The sequence below is a fragment of the Melospiza georgiana genome, chromosome 19, assembly GCF_028018845.1.
Source record: "Melospiza georgiana isolate bMelGeo1 chromosome 19, bMelGeo1.pri, whole genome shotgun sequence".
Taxonomy (NCBI): domain Eukaryota; kingdom Metazoa; phylum Chordata; class Aves; order Passeriformes; family Passerellidae; genus Melospiza; species Melospiza georgiana.
This window is the reverse complement of record NC_080448.1, coordinates 3739401-3761743: the sequence shown is the minus strand read 5'-3', so window position 1 is coordinate 3761743 and position 22343 is coordinate 3739401. Positions and strand designations below refer to the sequence as shown.

The 22343-nt window shown below is 44.7% G+C and overlaps 1 protein-coding gene across 1 annotated transcript in view; it reads left to right on the top strand.

Moving 5' to 3' along the window:
- Positions 1 to 22343, top strand: part of AUTS2 (activator of transcription and developmental regulator AUTS2) — an 819578-nt gene that overhangs the window by 563266 nt on the left and 233969 nt on the right. The window contains exon 5 of the mRNA XM_058037438.1: positions 14212 to 14241. Within this exon, the coding sequence (XP_057893421.1) occupies positions 14212 to 14241 (30 nt within the window). The remainder of the gene's footprint in view (positions 1 to 14211; positions 14242 to 22343) is intronic.

Here is a 22343-nt window from a genome sequence, read left to right as displayed (position 1 = left end):
TAACGAGCTGGCTGTGGATGTAGGAGGGGAAGGATGAGGATGTTTAGGGATTTATAAATTCACATCATTTCAGGCAATGAGGGTGTGATGTGCTGTGACCTCCTGTCTAGCACAGGCCATATGATCTCACTAATTAATTGTACTGCCTGGAGTACAGTAACTCTGATGGAATGAGGGCACAACATTTAGGCAAGGTTTTAATTTTTTATTAATTTTTTTTCAGTTAGGGAAAATCTGCCCTGTTTTTAAGTGAAGAATAATAAATTATTCCCCATTTTTAAAATATGCACCAGTCTAGATTTATCTGAGTTTTACCCATTGCAGCTTGTTATTCACTTGCTTTTTAGACTGAAGATAAAGCCTACAGAGGTTTTGTGGGGAGAACATGTTTGAAATCTCAGAGCCTCCCTATTACTAAATTCAAAAGAGATGAGAATGGAACTTCCAATCTTTTGGTATCTACAGTCTTTAAAATAGAAGGACCCTCTACCTCTCCAAAACATCCCTTGTGAAATTCCAAGGCTTTGTACTCACAGAGAATATCTCTGGAGAAAGCAATGAATTTCCTTGCCCTACCTAATCCATCTCAAAACTGCAGAGCACAGGTTGAGTGTTTAAAATTCTTTTCTGTACAAGATGCAGGTGCTTTGCTGGGATCGTCCAGCCAGAAATTCAGTGTGCATTTTTGTCTGTGGGGTAGATGTGAAGATTGAAGATATGAAGCTTCTGCTCCTTCCAGGCATCCTGAGGATCCTCATATTCCCAGAGAGAGTTGTTCTGCATCCCCTCCTGTAGGATTGATGGGGGTTGGACAGTGGGGATGGACAGAGAGCAGAGATCTCTGCAGCCAGGGCAGGAACTTGGGGTTTATTGCAAAGGGCCTGGGGGCAGGGCCCTGCTGGGAGCTGCCAAACACAGCTCAGAGCAGGCTGAGAGGAGAGAGGGGCAGAGAGGATGAGAGGGTGAGAGAGTAAAAGGGGTAAGAGAGCGAGGTTCCTGTTCCAATACAATAAATCTTCTTCTCTGTTCAATATCCTAATTCTCACTAACCAATCCAGTACAAAATACAAATCCTACAGCATTTCCATACAGCCTATAAGAATCACTACATCACCACACTGTGTTACATTTTAAAACCTAAAAACTCCTCTTTGGGCCCCTTCTGCCAAGCTGTAGGGTCTGCTCTGACCCTTGGGCCTGTCTGCAAGCAGAGGGTGTTGTTCCATCAAAAGGGGATCACCTTCAGCTGGCCACACCATTGTTTTCCAGTTGTTCAGTAACTGAGGTATCTCAAAGCTTGCTTTCATTTCAATCTCACTTATAGTTTCCATATTCTCAAAATCTTTTGCCAGACAATAATATTCATAAGGCTTTCCTGTTTCATCTTCCCCAACACTCTCCTGCTTTGGTGTGTCCCTTCTTTCTTGACAGAGTTCAGTGGCAAGTCCTGTGTTTGACATTGAGGATGTCCCTGGCCCTGAGGTGGGGCTCACCTTTGGAGGAGATCATTCTGACAGTGTGAAGTGTCATTGCAGCTGCAAAGGGAGCACGTGGGCAGTGTCAGTAATGCTGCATTGGCCACAGCCCTGCACAGCACAGCTGCTGCTGGCAAAACTCATGCATTTTCCACCACCCTCCTGGACAGGAATAACTTTTTGAGCACTGAGCTAAAAGCCAGCTGTTCAAAGCAATCCCTTGCCTTGGCTGTGACAGGTAATTTGCCACTGCTGATAACAGTCATGGAGCCTGTGATCATATTTTTGATATGGGAGTTTTTATCACTTAGTCTGGGGGTAGGTTAATGCAGCAGTGGGGGAAAAAAAAACCCTGTGACTGTGTTCACAGGGGTCCCAGGATGAGGCAAGAGGTGAGGAAATGACTCCATGTTTCAGAAGGCTTGATTTATTATTTTTTGATGTATATTACATTAAAAATACACTAAAAGAATAGAAAGAAAAGTTTCATCTCAGAAGGCTGGCTAAGCTAAGAATAGAAAAGAAAAGAATGATAACAAAGGCAGCTGCCTCAGACTCTCTGTCCAAGTCAGCTCTGCTGTGATTGGCCATTAATTAGAAACAGCCCCATGAGACCAATCCCAGATGCACCTGTTGCATTCCACAGCAGCAGATAATCAATGTTTACATTTTGTTCCTGAGGCCTCCCAGCTTCTCAGGAGGAAAAATCCTTAGAGAGGATTTTTAATGAAAATATGTCTGTGACAAAACCCAACCAAACCCCAAACATTTTTCTTCTATCTGTGCTAGGAGAGCATTGGGGGTAAACTGAGGACCTGGTGTTCCCCAGTGGATATTTGTACAGGAGGATGGCTCTTAAAATAGATATTTGGGTCTTACCTGAAGCTGAGGGGCAGCAGAGGAACAGCTCCAATCTGCTTTCTGTGAGCAGGAACAGGACCCAGAGAACAGCTGGGGCTGGGCCAGGGCAGGTTTATGTTGGATTTTGGGAAAAGTTCTTCCCCCAGAGGTGCTGGCACTGCCCAGGCTGCCCAGGGAATGGGCACAGCCCCGAGGCTGCCAGAGCTCCAGGAGCTCCAGGAGCTCCAGGGATGCCCAGGCTGGGATTGTTGGGGTGTCTGTGCAGAGCCAGGGCTGGGCTGGATGATCCCTGGGGGTCCCTTCCAGCTCAGGAGGTTCCATGACCCTCCCACTGCGTGCTGTGTGTCCATGATTGCTGTGAGGCCCAGGCTGGGGGCACTGCAGAGGGGCAGCAGCAGCCTGGGAGCAGCAGCGGCTCTGGCTCAGAGCAGAGGGGGCTCACAGGGCCCTGGGGCTCAGTGCAGGAGGTGCTCAGGGACAGAGAGCTGGAGGAAGTGAGAGGTTCCCCCTCCTGTCCTGCTGGGACACCCCAAGGTATCACTGCTGCCGCTGCTTGTTGGTAAAGGGGGGCTGCAGTGCTGGGTGCTCTGCTGGACAGCACCCCCAGCTGTCAAAGAATCCCAGACTGCTTTGGGTTGGAGGGAGCTTAAACACCCAGTGCCACCCCTGCCATGGCAGGGACACCTCCCACTGTCCCAGGGTGTCCCAATGCCCAGCCTGGCCTTGGGCACTGCCAGGGATCCAGGGGCAGCCACAGCTGCTCTGTTCAGCCAGGCAGCGATGACGATTCTTATTCTCAGCCACTCCTTGAACAAAACATGGCAGAGTTCAACTGATAAATCATATTCCTACCTCTAAAAAGAGAAATACAACTCCTGTTTTAAATTCAATTCTTATATTGCTGCATTCTGGGGGAAAAAAATAATGCTTTCATTTCCTAATAAGTGATCACAGATTCCAAATCGTAGAACTATGTATTTCAAAAAGGAAATTTGAGCCAGCGAGGCCAAAGTGTGCCATTGTCCTTACAATTTATATTTACTTGCTCTACATCTAGAATAATCCTTCTCTTCCCTCAGGTCTAGCACAAACAATTTATCAATTGTACAAAAATGATAAAGGCAGCAATAAATAATAACAGTAATAATAATGCATAACAACTGTGCAAGTGATGAATTATAAAGCAGAGAGTGGAAAAGGGAATGAAAGCACAGCACAGAAGCCAGTTTGCAAGGCTGAGTACACAGGCTGAGCTATTTTTCTGGTGTTATGACAATGAGGAACATTTATGGGAGTTTGCAAACAGCTCAGAACACAAATCATTTTGTTTCAGGTTATATTTATAGGGCTTTGTTAAGGGGTTTTTAGTATCCATTAAAATCCAATGTTCAGAGGTTTATAGCTCAGCTGTTAAGGTCTTATCCCTGAGGATCAATTGTTTTGGGTTGTTTGGGGAATTATTATTACCATTATTATTTATACAATTCAGTTTAACTTATTTAGGCTACTGTGAAGACACAGAACTCAGAAGCTAAAGAGGTCTTGATGGGGAAAGAAGAGAAAAGATGGATTTTTTTATTATTTATGTTTTGTTTCAGATACAATTTCTCCATCTATTTTATCCTAGAAATCAGTGTTATCTCTCTTTGTGTGGGTTTCAGTAGCCATGTTGTGCTCAGAGTTGCTGCAGCCTGCACAAGAGAGCAACCCCTGAGCAGTGCTGTCTGTGCTGGATTGCTGCTGCTCTCTGCTCATTGCTCTAAGTGAAAATAAAAATAATTTTCAGTTGGAATGATATAATTTTCCAGAGGTCATGCACTTTAGCTGGTGGAAGATGAGATCTATACTGAAAATAGGCATGGTGTGTCTAGGGCCTGATCCAGGTCTTAATGCTTTTTTCTTCTTTTTTATTTCTTCTATTTACTGAGACCAACATTCTCTGAGAAAAATGCCTTATTTTCCTGCACACTTTATAAACACATACAGTGGAAGTAAGCAAATCCTAGGGAATGTAGCATTTAATAGCCCAGAGAGATGAGAAGCAGAGGGTTGACAGCAGAAGGGAGTAAGTGACTTGCCTGAGGTGATCCTGATAGCCAGTGACAGAGGTGCATCTCCTGAGTCCTAGCCCAAGGCTATCTTGCCTCCATCATCTTGCTTTTCAACCCACAGTGCAGTATTTTTGGTGAGAGGTGAGTCAGATCCAAAGGGTATTGCTGGATCACTCCCAGTTAGGGGGATGTGGAAGGTTAAGGACCTGACACACAGGGAAAAGGGCAAATAAAATATCTGATAGTTGTTCCATAAACAAGCATGGGAGCAATGAACTGTGTTCTTGAGAAAAAAAATTATATAAATTCTTAAAATGCACCTATCTTGGAATTACTATAGTGACTGTTCTTATTTAAATCATTTTTTGTTGTACCCAGCTTCCTTTGAGGCAGTATTTCCCAGCTGTTTTTTGTTTAATTCTAAATATTCATGACATTAATTCTATTTAAGTCCTATGCTGTTATCTGAGACAAAATGTCAACATTATATGACAAACTGCTGTATCCATTGCTTAGAGTGTCCCCAAGGAACCTGTTTGATGTGGCTGACTATCAATCTCTGATGGAAAACCTGATTGACACCAATAAAAGCTTGGTAGTTCTCATTTCCCCATTTAGAATGATCCAAACAGCTCAATAGCCATCCGAGATCTTTAGAGTGTTTTTAGCCTCTGCATAATTCATCATCTCAATTATTGTGCTTTTTTAACTCCCAATTTTGGAATATCAGATCAATAGAGCATCCAGTTGCTCTCTTTACCCTTTCCTTTCTTGCTGCAGTCCCACAGGACCCCAGGTTCCTTTTGGGCCCTGGAAAGGCATCTTTGCATCCTCTTTGACATCCCTTTCCATAGGTTATTCTTTTTCACTTGGCTCTATGAAGTGTAAGCTCCAGACCATCCAAGATCTGTCATACATGCAGAGGAAAACAAGTTGTTGCCTCCAACCTCTTGATTCTGTTCTCAAAGTTAACTCAACCCTCACTTAGCTGCTTGGGTTCTTTTTCTCGTTGTAATTTCTATTTCTGGCAGCGGTGAAGAAAGGAAGAGAGACTCTCAGACCCCAGACTGTGAATATAATGCTGACAGTAAGAAAAAACATTTAAGAGGAATCTCAGTGAGATACTGAGGTCAAACTTTGGCCATCTGGCAGTTGGGAAGAGCCATGTGTGAAGGCACGCCAGGCACCTGCTGAAGGCAGAGCTGCAGCAGCAAAGCCTTCAAAGATTTGCTGGCTGCTCTCAGCCCTCGCTTGGGTTTCATTTGTAGCTTCTCTTATCGAGCACAATTTCTAAATGAGGATGGTTGCTTCACTTTAAGGACGTACAAATGACTTGCCCTCACCTGTCAAGCATGATCCTTGTATTTTACCAGGCCCATTATGAACGCAATCTTTCTGTCGAAAATTTGCATACCTCCTTTCTTGAAAAGTAATGACAGCAATTTCTTTCCCCGCGCTCACTTTCTGAGTGTCTCATTTAACAGCACCTGGGAAACCGACAGGCGCAGAGATGAGAAGTGAAAGAGAGCAGTTGATTAAATCATCATCAAGTCGGGCCTCAGAAAGTCAATTCTGCTTCCCGTCTGCAATGATATCCTTTTATCTTAAAGTAATGAGCTATGGCACTTTTGCATCCGGTAATGCGATAAGTTCTATTAGCATGTTCCATTTGCTTCACAAGCAAGGGCAAGTCATTTCAGTAAGCTCATATCACTGCAATCAAAGCAATTGGCTTCACAGGCAGAGAAGAAAGAGGAAAGGCTCAGGGTGATTTTTATGGATCACAACACAGTGTAAAAAATAGATTCTTGTATTATTTTAACCCGTAACATGCTTTGCTTCTTGTCAATCAAGGTGTTTTTATTTCATTAGCCTGTAAGTACTTGGAAGACTCAAATTCCAAACAGAACTCGTGAGCTAAGACCAGGAGTTCTGAAAAATAAGAATCTTTTCTTATACAGATAGCACCTACTAATGCAGTATTAGGCACTGACTTCATTAACCACTGATTAGTTTAAATCTTTCCTATTGACTTAGTCCATCAGTACAAATGCCCATTTTTATTATTATTTACTATTACTTATTTTTTTTTGAACCTTGAAAAAGTACTTGTGAGTTGAGAGGATGCTAAACATGACATTACAAACTGCAAATTGCCATCAGTTGGAGAGGCTGCTAAAAATAACATGACAGCTGCAAGTTGCCTGCAGCCAGCAAGGCAGGTAAGGAGAGGAGGCAGCAAATGTGCATCCAGAGTGCCAGGGGAGAGCGTGGAGGCATTTCTGCTTATGGAGCCCTCAGGAGCTGAGGCAGGGACTTCACCCTTCAGTTGCAACAGAGGATGACTCCCTGAGATCAGGATTCCTGTGTGTGTGTGTGGCTGGCAGTGCCTGCTGCCAGCTCTGCTGGGATTTGGGTGCCTGACTGGTGCTGGGCACTTTCTGAGGGTGCTGAGCTGTCACAGACACGTTTTATGAAAAATCCTTTCCTTAGGACTTTTTCTCCTGAGAAGCTGGGAGGCCTCAGGAACAAAATGTAAACAATGATTATCTGCTGCTGTGGAATGGAACAGGTGCATCTGGGATTGGTCTCATGTGGTTGTTTCTAATTAATGGCCTATCACAGTCAGCTGGCTCAGACTCTGTCTGAGACACAAGCCTTTGTTATCATTCCTTCTTCTTCTATTCTTAGCTGGCCTTCTGGTGAAATCCTTTCTTCTATTCTTTTGGTATAGTTTTAATATAATCATAAAATATATCATAAAATAATAAATCAGCCTTGTGAAACATGGAGTCAGATCCTCATCTCTTCCCTCATCCTCAGACCCCTGTGAACACCATCACACTGAGCTGAGGAATGCATGGCACTGTTAGTTTTCCATCTGGAAATTAAATTTAATCCTCTCCTGGCCCTGGTGGGAGCATCATGGTGCTCTGGGCTTGGGCAGGTGTGGGATCACTGGGCAGTGCCACCGTGCCAGCAGTGACACCTGGGCAGTGCCACCATGAGGAAGCTGCTGGATCTGTGGGATCTGGGCCACGGAAGGTGCAGTCACCTCCAGCCCCAGCTCCCTTTCCAAGGAACAACAGAAAAGTTTCTTCCAGTGCTGGTTGCACGTGTCCCTGGGGTGACACAGAGCTGGGGCAGCCTGGCAGGACAGGGGGTGGCAGCCCCAGCAGCTCCCAGTGCCTCCCAGTGCCTCCCAGTGCCTCCCAGTGCCTCAGCTCCCCGCCTGTCCCTGCAGGGGAAATCCCTGCAAACACAGGGCCAACACAGCTGGGCCAAAGCTCAGGACAGGGCTTGTCTGACAGGGTCTGCCTGGAGGGAAATCCCCCCTTGGTTTTACAACAACTTCACTGTGGTCTGCCAGGAACATCTGGGCTTCCCACCAGGTGCCAAGGATGAATTCATGTCCTAGAGAAATGCAAGGTCCTTATCTTCATCCTTATCCTGAACAGCAATGTAATCCAGAGTTTTCATTTTAATACTCAACATGTCATTCCTTCCAATCAAATAGTTGTTTGGTTCATGGTACAGCTGAAAGGAACTACTAATTGTGTCATTTTATAATATAAAGCAATCATCAACATCCTGGGGCGGGGGGAAGAATGAAAAAGAATTGCAGCTGAAAAACATTCTAAGTTCTGAATATTTTTCTTGTAAGGGGCCCAAGATAACTTCAAATGTCCAAGACTGATACATTTCAGCTGAAGTAGTTTGGATAAAATGGAATTCAGATTAAAGGTCAACATTGCAATCTTTTGTCCAGACTTAGGTAATTTGTGTAAATGGGACTTTTTTGGTGAATAATCCATAATTTTAGCTTTTAAGAAAGCAGACCTTAAACTTCTCAGACCATCTCTGTTTCAGAGCCATTCCTTCCAGTGAATCACACTGGATAATGGTGAGGAATTGCTAAGCAGACTGTGATGTTAACCAATTTGTGAGATGCTATATATAAAAAAAAAATATATATATATATATATAAGATTCCTTGGCAGGGAGCTCCATGCTGAATGCTTCTTGCAGCAAAGTCACAGATAGGAAGGAAAAAAGTGAAATTCTTGCTCTTAGTTTCTTTGTGGCTCTGCCAGTCTCCATTTCATCAATTAGAAAATTGCCCATTTATTCCCTGTCTGGGTCTCCTTTCATCTAGGAGATGTTTTTTTCTCCTTTTTTCTTGGAAGCAAAGGTCTAATTGTATAGCTAAAATACCATCTTTGCCCTTTCCTGGGCTGCCAGTTTGTCATTGGTGGAGAGATGGACAAGAATATTGTAAATGTCAGTGTGAACAGGCTGAGGTCTGGGTTTTCCCTCATTTTCTTCAGATTTCTTTTCAGCAGACAGATGAGTAGAATCACTTTGTTCAGAGCTGCCGTTGCAGCAGCTCTGACTCCTTTGGTGGCAATGATAAATGGCTCCGAGATATGAAATAGCTGTTCCAGCAAAGTCCATTGAGCAGAATAGAGAACAATGCCCTCCTCAATGTCATTGTACATGAGATATTCAATGATTGCCACTTTTTGCACAAGAATGTGTTCAATCAGCAAAGCACAGAGAAATCCATGGTGTTGCTTCAGCCTGAATGAGCTGGTGAGGTGGCTCAGACCTTTACTCAGCTTGATTTGGACCAGGCTCTCTCAAGTTATTAAAATGGGCTCAAATTAGAGCTGTCACCACATAGGGTGGCTGATTTTTGAATGGTGGCTTTGGGATCAGGCTCATTCCACGGGTGCTCTGGGAAATGTGCTGTGCATTTTAACTCTCTCCACCTGGGCCAGAGGGCTGGGGAGGTGCAGCTCATCTTTAACCTGATCTGCAGTTTCCCTTTTCTGCTAAAAACACACAGCAGCAATTATGCCTCAGCTGGGAATTGGAAAGTTCTTTTCGCACTTCCCACTGCAGGTCTGTGTGTGCAGACCCCACATTGCAGGGAATGCATCTGCTGCAGCCCAGGCTGGGGCAGAAAAAAGAGATTTCTGGTTTGTTGGTACAGAGATCTTTTACCTTTGTATGTCTTCTTCCTCACCTGGATTTGATTTTAGGGATAATTATTTGCATTTTGACTGCATCACACATGTGAAGATGCAAGTTTTTGGGTCACTGACTGTGATTAGCATTTCTGGAGCAGGGAGTTGCAAAAGGAAGCTTGAACACTTGGCACATGTGTGTGTGTGTCAGGTGATGTGATGGCTGGTGGCTTTGGTTATTGAAGGGATTGGAACAGCTTCAGTGATAACTCTGGCCACTTTGTGCAAATCACAGTCAGTCTGCCCTCATTATTACCCCAATTATATAGAAATTAGGAGCACCCTTAGCATTTCCATATGTCCTGTAAGATTTTTATCAATGAAGATCATTTTTAATTTTGCTGGTAGTCCCATAAGTCCTTTGGGAAAACCACTGATTCCCTTCTGGCCAGTACAAGACTTTGAGAAGCACAAAATACCCAATTTTCAGACTCCTCCCACTGAGGAGCCTGTCAGGCTGTGCTCTGAGAAGCTCTCACAGCATTTGGGACCACGGGCATGTGAAAATTTGGCCATGCAGGGGGCTGTGGGTGCTCAGCTGTGCCCATCTGGGCTTCACTGACTGAGCTGAGGGCTGGCCAGGGGCGGTGCAGGGCAAATCAGGCAATTTGGCTCTGGGCTCATCTCAAGCCTGGCCTGGGGGGGCTGTAATCAGTCACAACTTGTGCTCAGAGTGGAGACAGTAAGTGCCTTGAGCCTGTGAATCAGAGCAAGAAGCCTATGTTTGTTCAGGTGTAAAATGTGTCTGCAGCCTCCTTGTCCTGATTTGCCACATTATCACCCTCAGCTTCCAGTGAAGCTGGTGGCAGTTATCCAAAAATCAGGTCATGCTATCTCTGAATGATATTTTGGATTCCCACTTATTTGCAGAATATTCCAAGGCAGCCTGTGCACAGAACCATGGTTTCCTGAAAAAGGCATGGGAGAGCACCGAAAAATGAACTTTTTGTAACAGCCATGGAATACTGAAACACTGCCCAAAGCAGGGGCCAGTGCAAAGTATTTCCATTGCTGCAATTCCAGAACAGTCTGGTGCTCTGAGAACCACAAAGCACTTAAATCATTTCACTCCTTCCTGTGGCCCTGGGAGGTGGGGAAATGCTGCAGGAATTGAGGAATTGAGCGAGCAGTGCAGGCTCTAGCCTTCAAATTGACCAGTAATTCTGAATAATCAACTTCACGGCTGTCAGCTTCGGTTCCCAAAATTCCCTCTCCAGCCGTGGGGAGCAGTGAGGCTGCAGGAGATGGAAACACCTCGTGCTTCAGCAGCTCTGGGCAGAACGTGCATCCAGAGATGTAAATGAGGTCATCAGAGCAGGGGTGGCTGTGTGTGAGCACAGTGCTGACCCTCAGCCATGGGGACAGTGTGCACTGCTCCAGCTCTGTTTCCAGCCCGAGCATCAAACATCTTAAACATCCTTCCTCTCCCTTTTTGGCATTACTCCTGCACACAAACTGTGTGATGGTGGGAGTGCAGAATGTGCAGAATGTGCCAGTGCAGAGTGTGTCCTGCACACACACACACACACACACACACACACACACACACACACAGGTGTTACACAGATATACACCCCAGAGCAGTGCTCAGAGCCCTCTCACCCTCTCCCTCCCTTTTCCTCCCACCCAGCTGCTCCCCAGCACGCTGCACTGGCCCAGGACAGCAGTGCTGGGCACTGGGCTCTGCCCTGGTGCCCAACCCTCTGTGAGAGGGCAGAGCTGCCCCAGAGCAGCTGGCCACAGGCAGGGAGCTGTTTGCCGAGTGCTTTTATTGTCTTTGCATAATTTATGAGCTGGAGGGCTCTGACCATCATCCCTCTCTGCCAGAGGCTGGCACGGAGGGCTCTGGAGGCCGGAGCTGTAAATTGGATGGTGCGCTGCAGCAAAGTCCTGGGGTCAGTGTGGGAATTCAGTGGCAGGGATGGCAGCGTTTGCTCCCAGTGCCATGTGCAGCACAGGCAGGGTTGGCAGGCGCCCCAGCTGGCCCAGGCACAGAGCTGTCACTCCTGGGCACGCTGGGAGGGAGCAGGAGCAGCTTTAATGGGCTTGGCACAGCTCTCCTCCATCATGGGCACCAGTAGGGCTCGGTCCTTCGCCATATGCTGAGCTCTGGAGACAAGGTGCTGCTGGGTACTGCAGTAATTATTTGATGTGGAATTAAGCAGACCTTGAAATTAGAACTGGACTGTGGGAGAGCAGGAGGTGTGGAGTTTAACACTTTGCTGGAAATGGCCTCCTACTGACAGTGCTGTGCACATTCGCTGGGCTGTGGGGAGCTCTTGGCAAATTCAGATGTCAGGGCTGGCAAGTTCTCTTCTCCCCAGGCACCTCCACGCTGAAGGGAACACAAAAACCCTGAGCTTTTCCAAGCTTATGAGTCAGTAAAAACTACAGCAGAGATTCTTTACATCAGACCAAAACTGGGCTGAGGGAGAGGCTGCAGAGTGCTCTGAGCACAGCTGGGTCACAGGACCCTGCTCCTGTGCCTGGCACCTGGAGTGGTGGCACCTCAACCCTCTGAACCCTGCTGCTCCAAGGAAATTGCCCCTGCCTGCTTAGACAGCCCTTTGCCCCCTTTATTTTCACTTTTACAGTCTGATCAAGACTTGGGGTTTGCCTGGAGGGTGGGCAGAGACACAAACAAAGGAGCAATTCCCCTTTGCTCCCTGGTTTGAAACACATAGGTGTGAAAATGGATCCTGGGGAGCTCCTGGTGAGGGAGCTTCTGGCTCTGACCATCCAGGGGGAGAAGGTGACAGAGCCTGAAAGCTGAATTTTTCCAATAGCTGTGAAGCAGAAATAGGAAAATCTCTGTGACATTCATGCTTGTGAAATGCTCTGTGACTCTTGGGGATGTCCCATGCAGGGCCAGGAGCTGGACTGGATGATCCTTGTGGGTCCCTTCCAGCTCAGGTGTTCTCTGATTCTGTGCCCTGATTTTCATGGATTAAAATCCATGAGCAGGGTTTGCTTTTTTTGTAAATACAGGGCCTTGCTCAGCTTCACACCAAAATCTCCTACAGGCAGTCCTGATGAAGCCAAAATGCATTGTATTTATGGGGTAAGGTAGGAGTACTTTATATCAGTGCCATGCTGCTCTAGAAATGCTTTCCTTTTGTCACTTAAGTGGACTCTTCATTAATTCAGACACCGTGTGAGGTTTTCAAAATTAAACCTAAAATTGCCCCCTGTCTTCATGATTCTTCTCATTTGTTTGTTACCAGAGTAAATACTCTGGTATTAAATAGGTGCAACTAGTGCTATGTAAATCACTTCAGTTATTAAATAAATTTCACTTCCTTTTCTATTTGAAATCAGCTGCAAGAAGATTGTAATTTTATCTCATCTTTCCTTCATTTAAAATTAGTTTAAAAATACCTAGAAATAGTTCTTGGTTCTAATTTGTTAGTACATAGCTCAGTGGTGTAGGGAAGGCACCTTTTCACCCCCTGTACTGATGAAGACAAGGGAAAAGCCAGCGAAACAGAAAAGTTATAATTAAACAACAGACAGAACATGAGTTGATTTGTGCAAATCAAATATGTGTATTTGTGGGAGTATTTGGCTCTGTTCACATCCCACTGTATAGTTAACCTTTGGAATTCACAAAATATAACTAATTTCAAAGCAATTTGGTTGTCTTACAAAAATACTCAAAGATTATATAAACACATAAAGATATAAATACCTAAGGATATAAGTACATAAAGATATAAATACATAAAGATAGAAGTACATAAAGATATAAATACATAAAGATAAAAGTACATAAAGTACTTAACTGAGTGCTGTAAGAGCCTGACAGTCCTTGGGTAGGAAAGCCTGGGTCTCTGTTTGGTGATGTTTTCCTTGGAAATGTTTGCCATGAGATCTGCATAGCTCAGTCTTGAGTGATACAGAACCTCCAGCTGTAGATAGAAACAAAGTAGAAACAAAACAGACCCACAGAAGGAGCTGCGGGTACCCAGAATTCAAACCTGTGAGTTCCAGGGTTCCCAAAGTCTTGTTTCCAACACAGCTTTTGTACTTCCAGCAAATGCAAACGTGGTTTGGGTTCTGATGCTTGTCTTTCAGAAATATTGAGTGGTCTAGTTCTGCTCTATTCCTACAATAGTAAAACTTACTTAAGAATTGAGCAATGGCACTGGATGAATATCAAGACTCTTTAGAGTTACCAGTCAGCATTTTGTAAAATTGTGATGCCTGGGCTGCTCCCAGAGAGCCTGGGGGGATCAGTGGCTGTGGCACATTCCTGCTTCCCTGTGATCTCTGCAATCTTCACTTCGGCAGCCAAAAACAAAGGCACGGGGTGACCTTTGCTTGTGTTCCTGGAGCCTTGCAAAGGCTCCTCTGGGTGCTGGGCACACCTGAGCATCCCCATGGAGCCCCTGCAGGTGCTGGGCTGCAGCAGCATGAGGAGCATTGCTCATCCAAGGAAAACAAAGAAAACCAGCCCTCTGAGACTCATTTTCTTCTTCCCTGATCCAGTTTTGGGGTCTGACTGTGCCCCTGCACCAGCAGCTCCTGTGCCCCTGAGCTGAACTGGCAGAGGGTTTGCAAATGGGTTTGGTGTGTGCAGGGCAGCATTTCCATCATCCAAACACAGAAATGCATCCTCTGCAACAGCACTGGGGGAATTTCCCCCCATACAGTAACTGAACTTGTTCCTACAGGTGCCAGGTGTGGTGCCCAGCATTTGTGAATGTATCACCCATCTTGTTCACAGAAACATTTATGTTCTTTTTGTTGTAGCAAGCTTCTCTTACCTGTGCTTTTTCTGTTTTTGTGTTTCAGTGTGACAGCGACAGTGATCAAGAAGAAAAGGTAAGAAAGAAAATCAGCATGAGAGCAAAACTAATTTACTGGATTCCCTTATTCCTCTTAATCTATTACTTATTCAAAGTTTCTTCTTGGACTAATCTAAAGCATCTCTATACCAAGAAAATTTCTGTCTCTAATTTAATTTTGGAATAGACCTCCAAGGAAAGAGAATTCTAATGAATATTTTGGAGGCCACACAGTTCATCCTGAAGCATATTGATGCCATGGTCTGTGTGGGTTGTTTATGAACACCAGTCTCACCACCAACCCTTTCCATGGCTACACTTCCCCTTGGAAGATGTAGCAGCAACTGAGTCTGTTGGTAACCCTCACATTTGCACTTCTTAACAGTTATTTAATCACTGTTAGTGCCTGTTGTGCTTCTCTGCAGGCAAGGGCCTGCAAACTCCAACTGAAGTGTTATGGTTGATATATCTGTTTTTTAGAAATAACATTTGGAAACTGTGCATTAAGTCAAGTAACAGAACTTGCTGAGCACTGTCTCCATGATTTTGGGTTTCTAAGTGGGAAAGGGGAAAAAATTAATGCTGTAAGAGTCAAGCAATGGTCTCTGATCCTGCCTATTTTTTAAAAGAATAATAGCAATTAAGAACTGGTATCCATAATGATAGATATTTTTAGGCATTATTTTATGTTGTGAACAGACTAACCTTCTTTATTTGGAAAAACTGAAATAATTATCACAGAAAAACTGGTCTAATTTCTTTATTTCCAGGTTGAATTTTGTGATTTTTATTTGTATGTTGAGCCTTAAGGGATGTTTTGATAATGTAATCACTTTTGCCTACTCTTTCCTTGGATAAATTGGGGAATGGAAGGCAGGGGAGGGTAAAATAATGTCAGGAAATATTGTTCCTATAATAATGTTGAACTGCTAAGAATTTCATGAGTGGTTCTGTTAAGCAGCTCCAAGGCAGGCCAAGAAGAGGAGAGATGACCAGGCTGGTGTGCAGCTCACCCAACAGCCAAGTGCAAATATGCTGTAAAATCCAGAGGGAAACAATGAGTACAAAAATCACCCTCCATGAATTTAATCAGCTTTCTACAGGGTTTGTGTAACAGGAAGGAAATTTTCAAACCATTCTGTATATAACTTGCAAAGCTTTGCCCTTCAGCTCTTTTCCCCAGTAGAGGATTTTTTCCTCATGTTTCTTAATAATTTGCTAACTATGTTAAAGAACTGCTGTTTACTTTGAAATGCAATGATTTTCCTTGCATAAGGGAACTAATCACTGGAGTTAATCAGTGTGACAACAGAAAGGGGAGGTTTTGTTGGGTTTTTGCACAGAATATTAACCTGCACTTTTCAATATGAATTTTTAATGCATTACCATTACAGTCCATCCTGTGAAGTGATTATTCATTTTCAGGATGTTCCTTATGCAGAGGAAGATGATAAACTGAATTTCAGTTTCTATGTTTATGGCACCCAGAACTAAAAGTGTAATTTCCTATCACTGCAGCATTTATGGAGCTGAACCTCTGCCTGTTCCACTCATTTTTTTCCTCTTGCAGCCCTCCTGTATAAAAAGGCAGAGGCAGCTTTTGGGGATGGAGGGGAGATGCTGGTTCAGGATGAACAATGCAGACACTCAAGACTGTACCTCACATAGAACACCCCAGTACTTGTGTGAGCAGGATCTAAAATCCAGATGTCTATTCCATCTCTGTGATCCATATTTTCTGTAATGAAATGGGATTAAGTGCAGGCCCAAATATCCCTAAAAATGTAGTGCTTTTCAAATGTGTCAGAACCAGAGCCATCTTTGAGCTCCACAGCTCAGGCCCAGTTCTGAGGGATGACTGCTCACCCTGGCTTATTTATTCAGGCTGTGCTGGCAGCCCAGGCAAAGATCTGAAGGCCTTGTTCTGCTGTTAATTTGAATTCAGCATATGTAGCCTGTTATAAAATGCGAGACATCATCATTTGAGCAGGTCAAGCATATTCAGATGAAGACAAATGGTGCTTATTTGATTTTCTTAAAATCAGGAAATGAAAAAAGTGCTCTCTGGAGAAATCATGTTCTGCCTGACTTAGATGATAGAGCAAGGCATGTACCCCAGATAAGAACAGGCACTGGTGGCTGGGTTTTATCTCTGAAGGACGGTGGGGACTGTCAGCTCGCTGACATGTGCATTATCCATGTCATTTTAAACAAAGTGACCTGCAGGAAAGTGCACTCTGCCGTGACGTGATAATGGGCTGCTGGATGACAGGTAAAGTACACACTAGAAAGGAGGCTGTGCGTTATTCCTTTATTTAACTGACAAGTAGAAACTTCTTTTCTTCAGACAGGCAGGATCTTTTAGATCTCTTTCAGAAGATTTTTGAATTCCTGCTTTAAATAAAATAGCATTTTTAGGACAAAAAGTTCCTGTGAGCACACTGCAGTGGGAGAAGGGAGGGTGGTGGGTCCTGGCCAAGGGAGCATTTCATCAGTGGTGCCCAACATCCTCAGTGTTCATTAACAGCCAGGAGAGCTGGGGGTGCTCAGCAGGGTTAGAGGTTTGAAGATCCTTTACCCAAAGCCTTATATCATGGTGATATTGGCCCCCAGCTGTGGAGCTGTTCTGGCAGTGAATTGACAAATTGCTCTTGGTGGGCCCTGGCTCGGTGTGTTCTGAGGGATGTGGAGTTGTGCCCCTCCCAGCAGACACAGAATGTTTGTGGGAAGAGTAGATCTGCTCTCCTTTAGGACTGTCTATTGCAGATTTTGATACCCTGTTGTGTACAGAATGCAGAGTTAATTCTGGTTAAACAGCAATTCTCTACTCACCCTTCAGACAATGCAAAGGAAGCACTTCTGCTCCATTTAGGATTTTTGAGGGCAAACCCCCACTGATCCTCCACGGGGGATCCACAAGGGGTAGAAATAATGCACACAGGTACACATTTCTGCTAGAATAAATCAAACCTGGAATCTGGGAAGAATCCAGAGCCTTTGAATGAAACATGGCAGATGAGTGTCAGGAAAGGCGTGTGACAGATGGAGGGGCTGAAGGGTGAGCTGGTTGAAGGATGGGCCCCTGAGAGCAGCAGAATGAGGGCAGGAGCAGGAGCTGGGAGCCTGAGGAGCAGCTGGATGCAGAGGGGTGGCCGTGGCAAAGGCACTGCCTCAGCCTGGTCCTTCTCCCTCACCTGGATCCATCCCTGTCTGGCTGATATCACAGCTGATATCTGATCTCTGCTGGGTGATGGCTGTGCCTCCCATCCAGCCTTTAATTGGGAGCCACTTTCTGTCTGTGTCTGCCCTCAAAGGAGAAATTTCTGCAGAGCTTTCTCCTGAGGAAGAAACAAGGATGTTTAATTGAAACAATGCTGCAGCCCCTGCTTAGCGGTGCTGTAGCTAAGGCTGTGTCAGCACCTCAATTTTAAATGACATATTTTGGGTGGATAATTTGTCTATTTATATAGATTCATGCTCCTTCACTTCAGTTTGACACACAGGACTGGACTGGAGCACTCAAAGTAGACATTTCACCCTCGTGTTGCTGAAAAGTCTGAAGAGGTAGCAGGCATGTCTGTGGAGGGAGAGTATATTTGGAAGACTTGCATCAGAGTGAGAAGCACTAATTCTTAGAGAGATGTCACTTTCCATCCTGGGATCCTTTCAGCAAATGCCACTGGGATTTCTTACTGAATCAAAAAAAAGTCTGGATCCCAGGGGAACTCCGATTTTCTCCATTAAAAAGTCTGTCAGTCTTACTCTTTGAGCAGGTCTCCAGAGCTGATAATCTAAAATTAGGGCAAGCTATTGCACAGCTGACAAATTTAAGTGCAACTGTATTAGCTCTTGATATCTCGATACAATCTTATAAATTATACCCATGGTAATTAATACAATATTAAAAACATACGTGCAAACACAAAGTTTGTCTTCTGGAAATCAAAGGAAATCTTGTTTGGAAAAGACTTACCAGGGCCTGAATGTGCCAGGGGTTGGCATCTGTTCACAAACCAAAGGGAGGGATTGGGATTGGGATGGGTGGGTGTTGTGCTTGCCAAGGAGCCTGTGCTAGTGGGACTGTGTTGCTTCATTATTGTTCTCTTTGAAAGAAAATTTTCTTCTTTGAAGAGAAAAGTACTGTGCTGTTAAAAGCACTAAGAGAGCTGAAGAATGATCTCTCTTGAATCAGATTATTTTTAATGATAATGCTGATACATCTGATTGCTTTAAATCAGGTACAAAGGATGGTATGGCAAGTTATGGCATGGGAAACACAAGCTAATACCAAGTTAATACCATAACTTGGTATTTCCCATGCCATAGCAGAGTGTATGGTATTTCCCATTATGGCATAGGAAATATAAATGACTCTGCTATGCCCAGGTAAAAGGGATGGGGGTGGCTGTTGTGCCCCAAAGCATTCACACCTGCACCCTCTGTGTGTTTCTGCACCACTTTTGGCCAATTATTTTGTGTGTGGGCTTTGGAGAGACATTTGGCAGAATCATTTTGGCAGATGTATCTCCCAGTTTATTGCACAGGCTGCATTTCAGTGTTTGGGGGTTAAATAACCACACAAACAAGTGTTTATGTGTTTGTGTGTGTTTGTAGTTCTTCCCAGCTCTGCAAACTTGACTGATTTAGGTAGTAATAAATGCTCTGATAAACCAAAGAGGAACTTGGGAAGGGCCTGCTGAAACCACGTCAGTGCATGGCTCTGGATAAATGCAGAGTTTGCTGGTGATGAACTTCAGGAGCTGATTCCTCCTGCCCTGCAGAGCTGGAATGTCCCTGCTGAAAGCACAGAGCATCCTGCTCAGCTGGGCAGAGCTGCTCCCCGTCCTGCTCACCCCAAGGCATGGGTAGGACACAGCAAATTGTCCTTTCCAGGGGAGCAGGAAAAACCCAGAACAACCCCCACCACTAACTGTGCTGGAAAATAGAATGGCAAAGCAGGCAGCAGCTTTGCACAGGGCTGTGTTCTCTCCATTCTGCAAAAGCTTTGTCATAAATGGATTAAATGGTGGTGAAATTGCTTTATGCCATCTTAGATACAAATGTAACATATATTTAATTTTTAAACAGGTGCAATTCACTCTCGTGTGAGCATTTGCATCAGTTTGGGATTTTTTTTAGTAGGGTGCTTGGAAACAAAACTGTATTTGGGATATTTTTTCCTCACCCCTGGGAGGAATGAGGGAAGGAAAAGTTTGGTAGCATTTCAAGGGGGAAACATCGCCCAGGATGGTGCCAGGCTGTGGCACAGAGACAGCTGGGAACCAGTTACAATTATACCACCAGAGCCCTGCAGTGCTACAGTAATATCTCTGCTCTTCTTATGGTTTAAAACTCTGCCAGGGCTTCCCTTTGGTGGTTATGCACTGCTGGAGTATAAATAATAAATTAAAATTTTCCTAGTCTGAAAAACTTTAGTCATAAAGGGAACTCTGAGCATTTATTGAGCTGTTGAAAGAAGGGCCTGCCATCAGAGTTGGGGTTTTTCCATCCTGTTCCTCACACTTCTCAACCCTAAGTGCAGAAGAAATGCACTACCCAACTCCCCCAGTTCAGAAGGGAGAAGCCAGGTGAAGGTTCAATACAGGAAAATGTGAGTCCAGACACAGAAATGAAATTAAGTGTCAACAAAAAACATCCCACAAAGATTCACACACTCAGATTGTGAATATCTTCCTGTTGTAGTTACTCAAGTCTCTTATTTTATGTAGTATTGGTATTTCCCATGCCATAGCAGAGTGTATGGTATTTCCCATTATGGAATGGGAAATACCATAAATAACTCTGCTATGCATGTGTCACATTTAACTTATTCTCTAGGTATCAGAGAATTTCAGGTATTGGAGGAACTGAACTCCTAATAAAACTGTAACAATAATAAAAAAAAAACCCAACCCAGACAGGCCTTCATTAACCCCCAGTGAGAAATTATCGTTTATAGGAAGATTGACAATTATATTGTGTAAGATTGATGACTTATATAATTTATATAGGAAGATTGGGGGTGGTTTTTAGATAAAACTTCAAAATGTAAAGTGTGTCAACTCCAGTCTAGTAAGGAGAAGAAAGAAGTTGGTGTGTGGCCTTATGTTGTGTGAGACATTGATGTTTCTCCCAGTCAGGGAACAGCATGGAACCACTGGGGGGTTCCTGACGGCTGGGAGGCCCTGAGGGTCCTGAAGGCTCAAAATGGGCTTTATGAGGGAGCTCTGGGGGCTGGTGGGGGATCCTGCCCTGCCCAGATCAGATCTCTGGGTTCTGGGGCACAGCTTGGGCTGGCACCTGAGGGCTGAGGAGCTGCCAGGCCGCTCAGCCTCTCAGTGCTCCAGGAAGGGCAGAGCATTGCTCACAATGGTTTCCCTCAAAAGGAGGGAGCTGCAAACTCCTTGGATGGTGGCTACCAACCACCACGTTTGGCAAACAGGGGAAACAGTGCCTGAGAACCCAATTTCCATCAATTACTTCAGGTCGTGGGATACTGCTGTCTTACTGTTTGGCACATATTTATTTTGGCTAAGGGTAGGATTAGAGCCACCATTCCTCAGTATTATTCCAAAAACTATTTCTGCAAAGCTGGGATGTTTCCCACCAGGGCGATTTACCCTGCATATTTGTACAGGTGTTGTCTTTTTAACTGTGCAGAACGCAGCACCCTCACCTTGCCCCAGGGGTGAAAGATCACCGGGCTCCCCATGCTAGCCAGGCTCAGGAACTGTTCCTGGCTGTTTAAGGCCCATCAGGAGGGAAGATAAGGCTCCTTTTTATTCATTTGCCGTGCCACGCAGGGGCCCCCGCGGTTAGAGTGGCAATAAAGCGTGTTTGCTGTGAAGGATGCGGCGTTTGCAGGTGGGGCCGCTGCGGGCCGGTCCCGTCCTTTGTCACTTTGTCACTTTGTCACCGCTGTCACTGGCACAGGGACCCTGTGCTCCTGCCCTCTCCCCTCCCTCAGCCCCGCTCCCCTTCCCTTTTTCTTTTTCTTTTTTTTTTTTTTTTTTTTTTCCTTTGGTACCCATTTCGTGTAGAAAATTTGTATTTACTTTGGGAGTGTAATTTGTTCCTCCTGGATAATGTGACCCTTAGCGGAGCTGGATCATGGGTTAGTTGAAGTGATATTTTCCGCTAATGGTAGTCGTACATCATTGCTGTCAGCTCGGGTTAGGAGGCAAGCACATTACAGCTCCATTTTACCTCTGCAGGCATCTGGGATTATTTGCCATAACTGAGTATGACATGACCACACTACAGAGTGCATTAAAATTTTACTAGCTGCTCAGGCAAGTTCCTTGGCTCCAGCCTGCCTGCAGGCAGCCGCGGTGACGGATACCCCGGAGCTCCTGCCTTGCTGCACCAAGGATACTCAATGTCAAGGGCCCAAAGAGGTTCTGCCCTCCCCAGGGCCCGAGCCCAGCTCCTGGCAGTGAGTAAACAATGCAGAGCTGGGGCAGGGCAGGCAGGTTGGCACAGATGCCCCTCTGAGGGTCCCTGATGCGCTGGAAGCCCCAGCGCTGTCACATCAGTGTCTTGAGACACTGCTCAGCCACCAGGGCTTATAAAGTGTCATTTGCAGGGTGTCTTGTGAGGATAAAAATAAAACCATTGTATGAATATTCAAACTGATAGCAAAGAGCATCCAGGGCTGTGGAATGGTATGTGTTAAATGTGTAACAGGCATGGAGCATGGTGCATAACCAGTATGGAACATGCAAATGCAGCAAATGCTGGTGTTATGAGTGTATGCTCATGTTGCACTCAATTTTGTGCTCTGTGCATATGTGCAGAGTCATATTTACACCTGTAGCAGCACACATCTGTGCCCAGTATTTTAATTTTTTATCATTTTTATATAAGCAATCTCTGGATTCAAACAGGACTTGAGAATAGCAGCCATAGCTTATCTGCATGTGCATTATTTTGCAGCGTGTGTTTTCATGTGTACAGATGCCTGCTATGAAAATCATAGACATTGCTTTCATTGAACATATCTGTTTATATAGATGTACATTATTTGCAATGTGTCTGTTTGTATATATTGACATTCTAAATTAGAGGTATAGCTGTACAGAGAAATGTGTGCTGAGGAAACTTGGGGGAGAGGTTAAATTGAACATAGTAGTGGTTTTA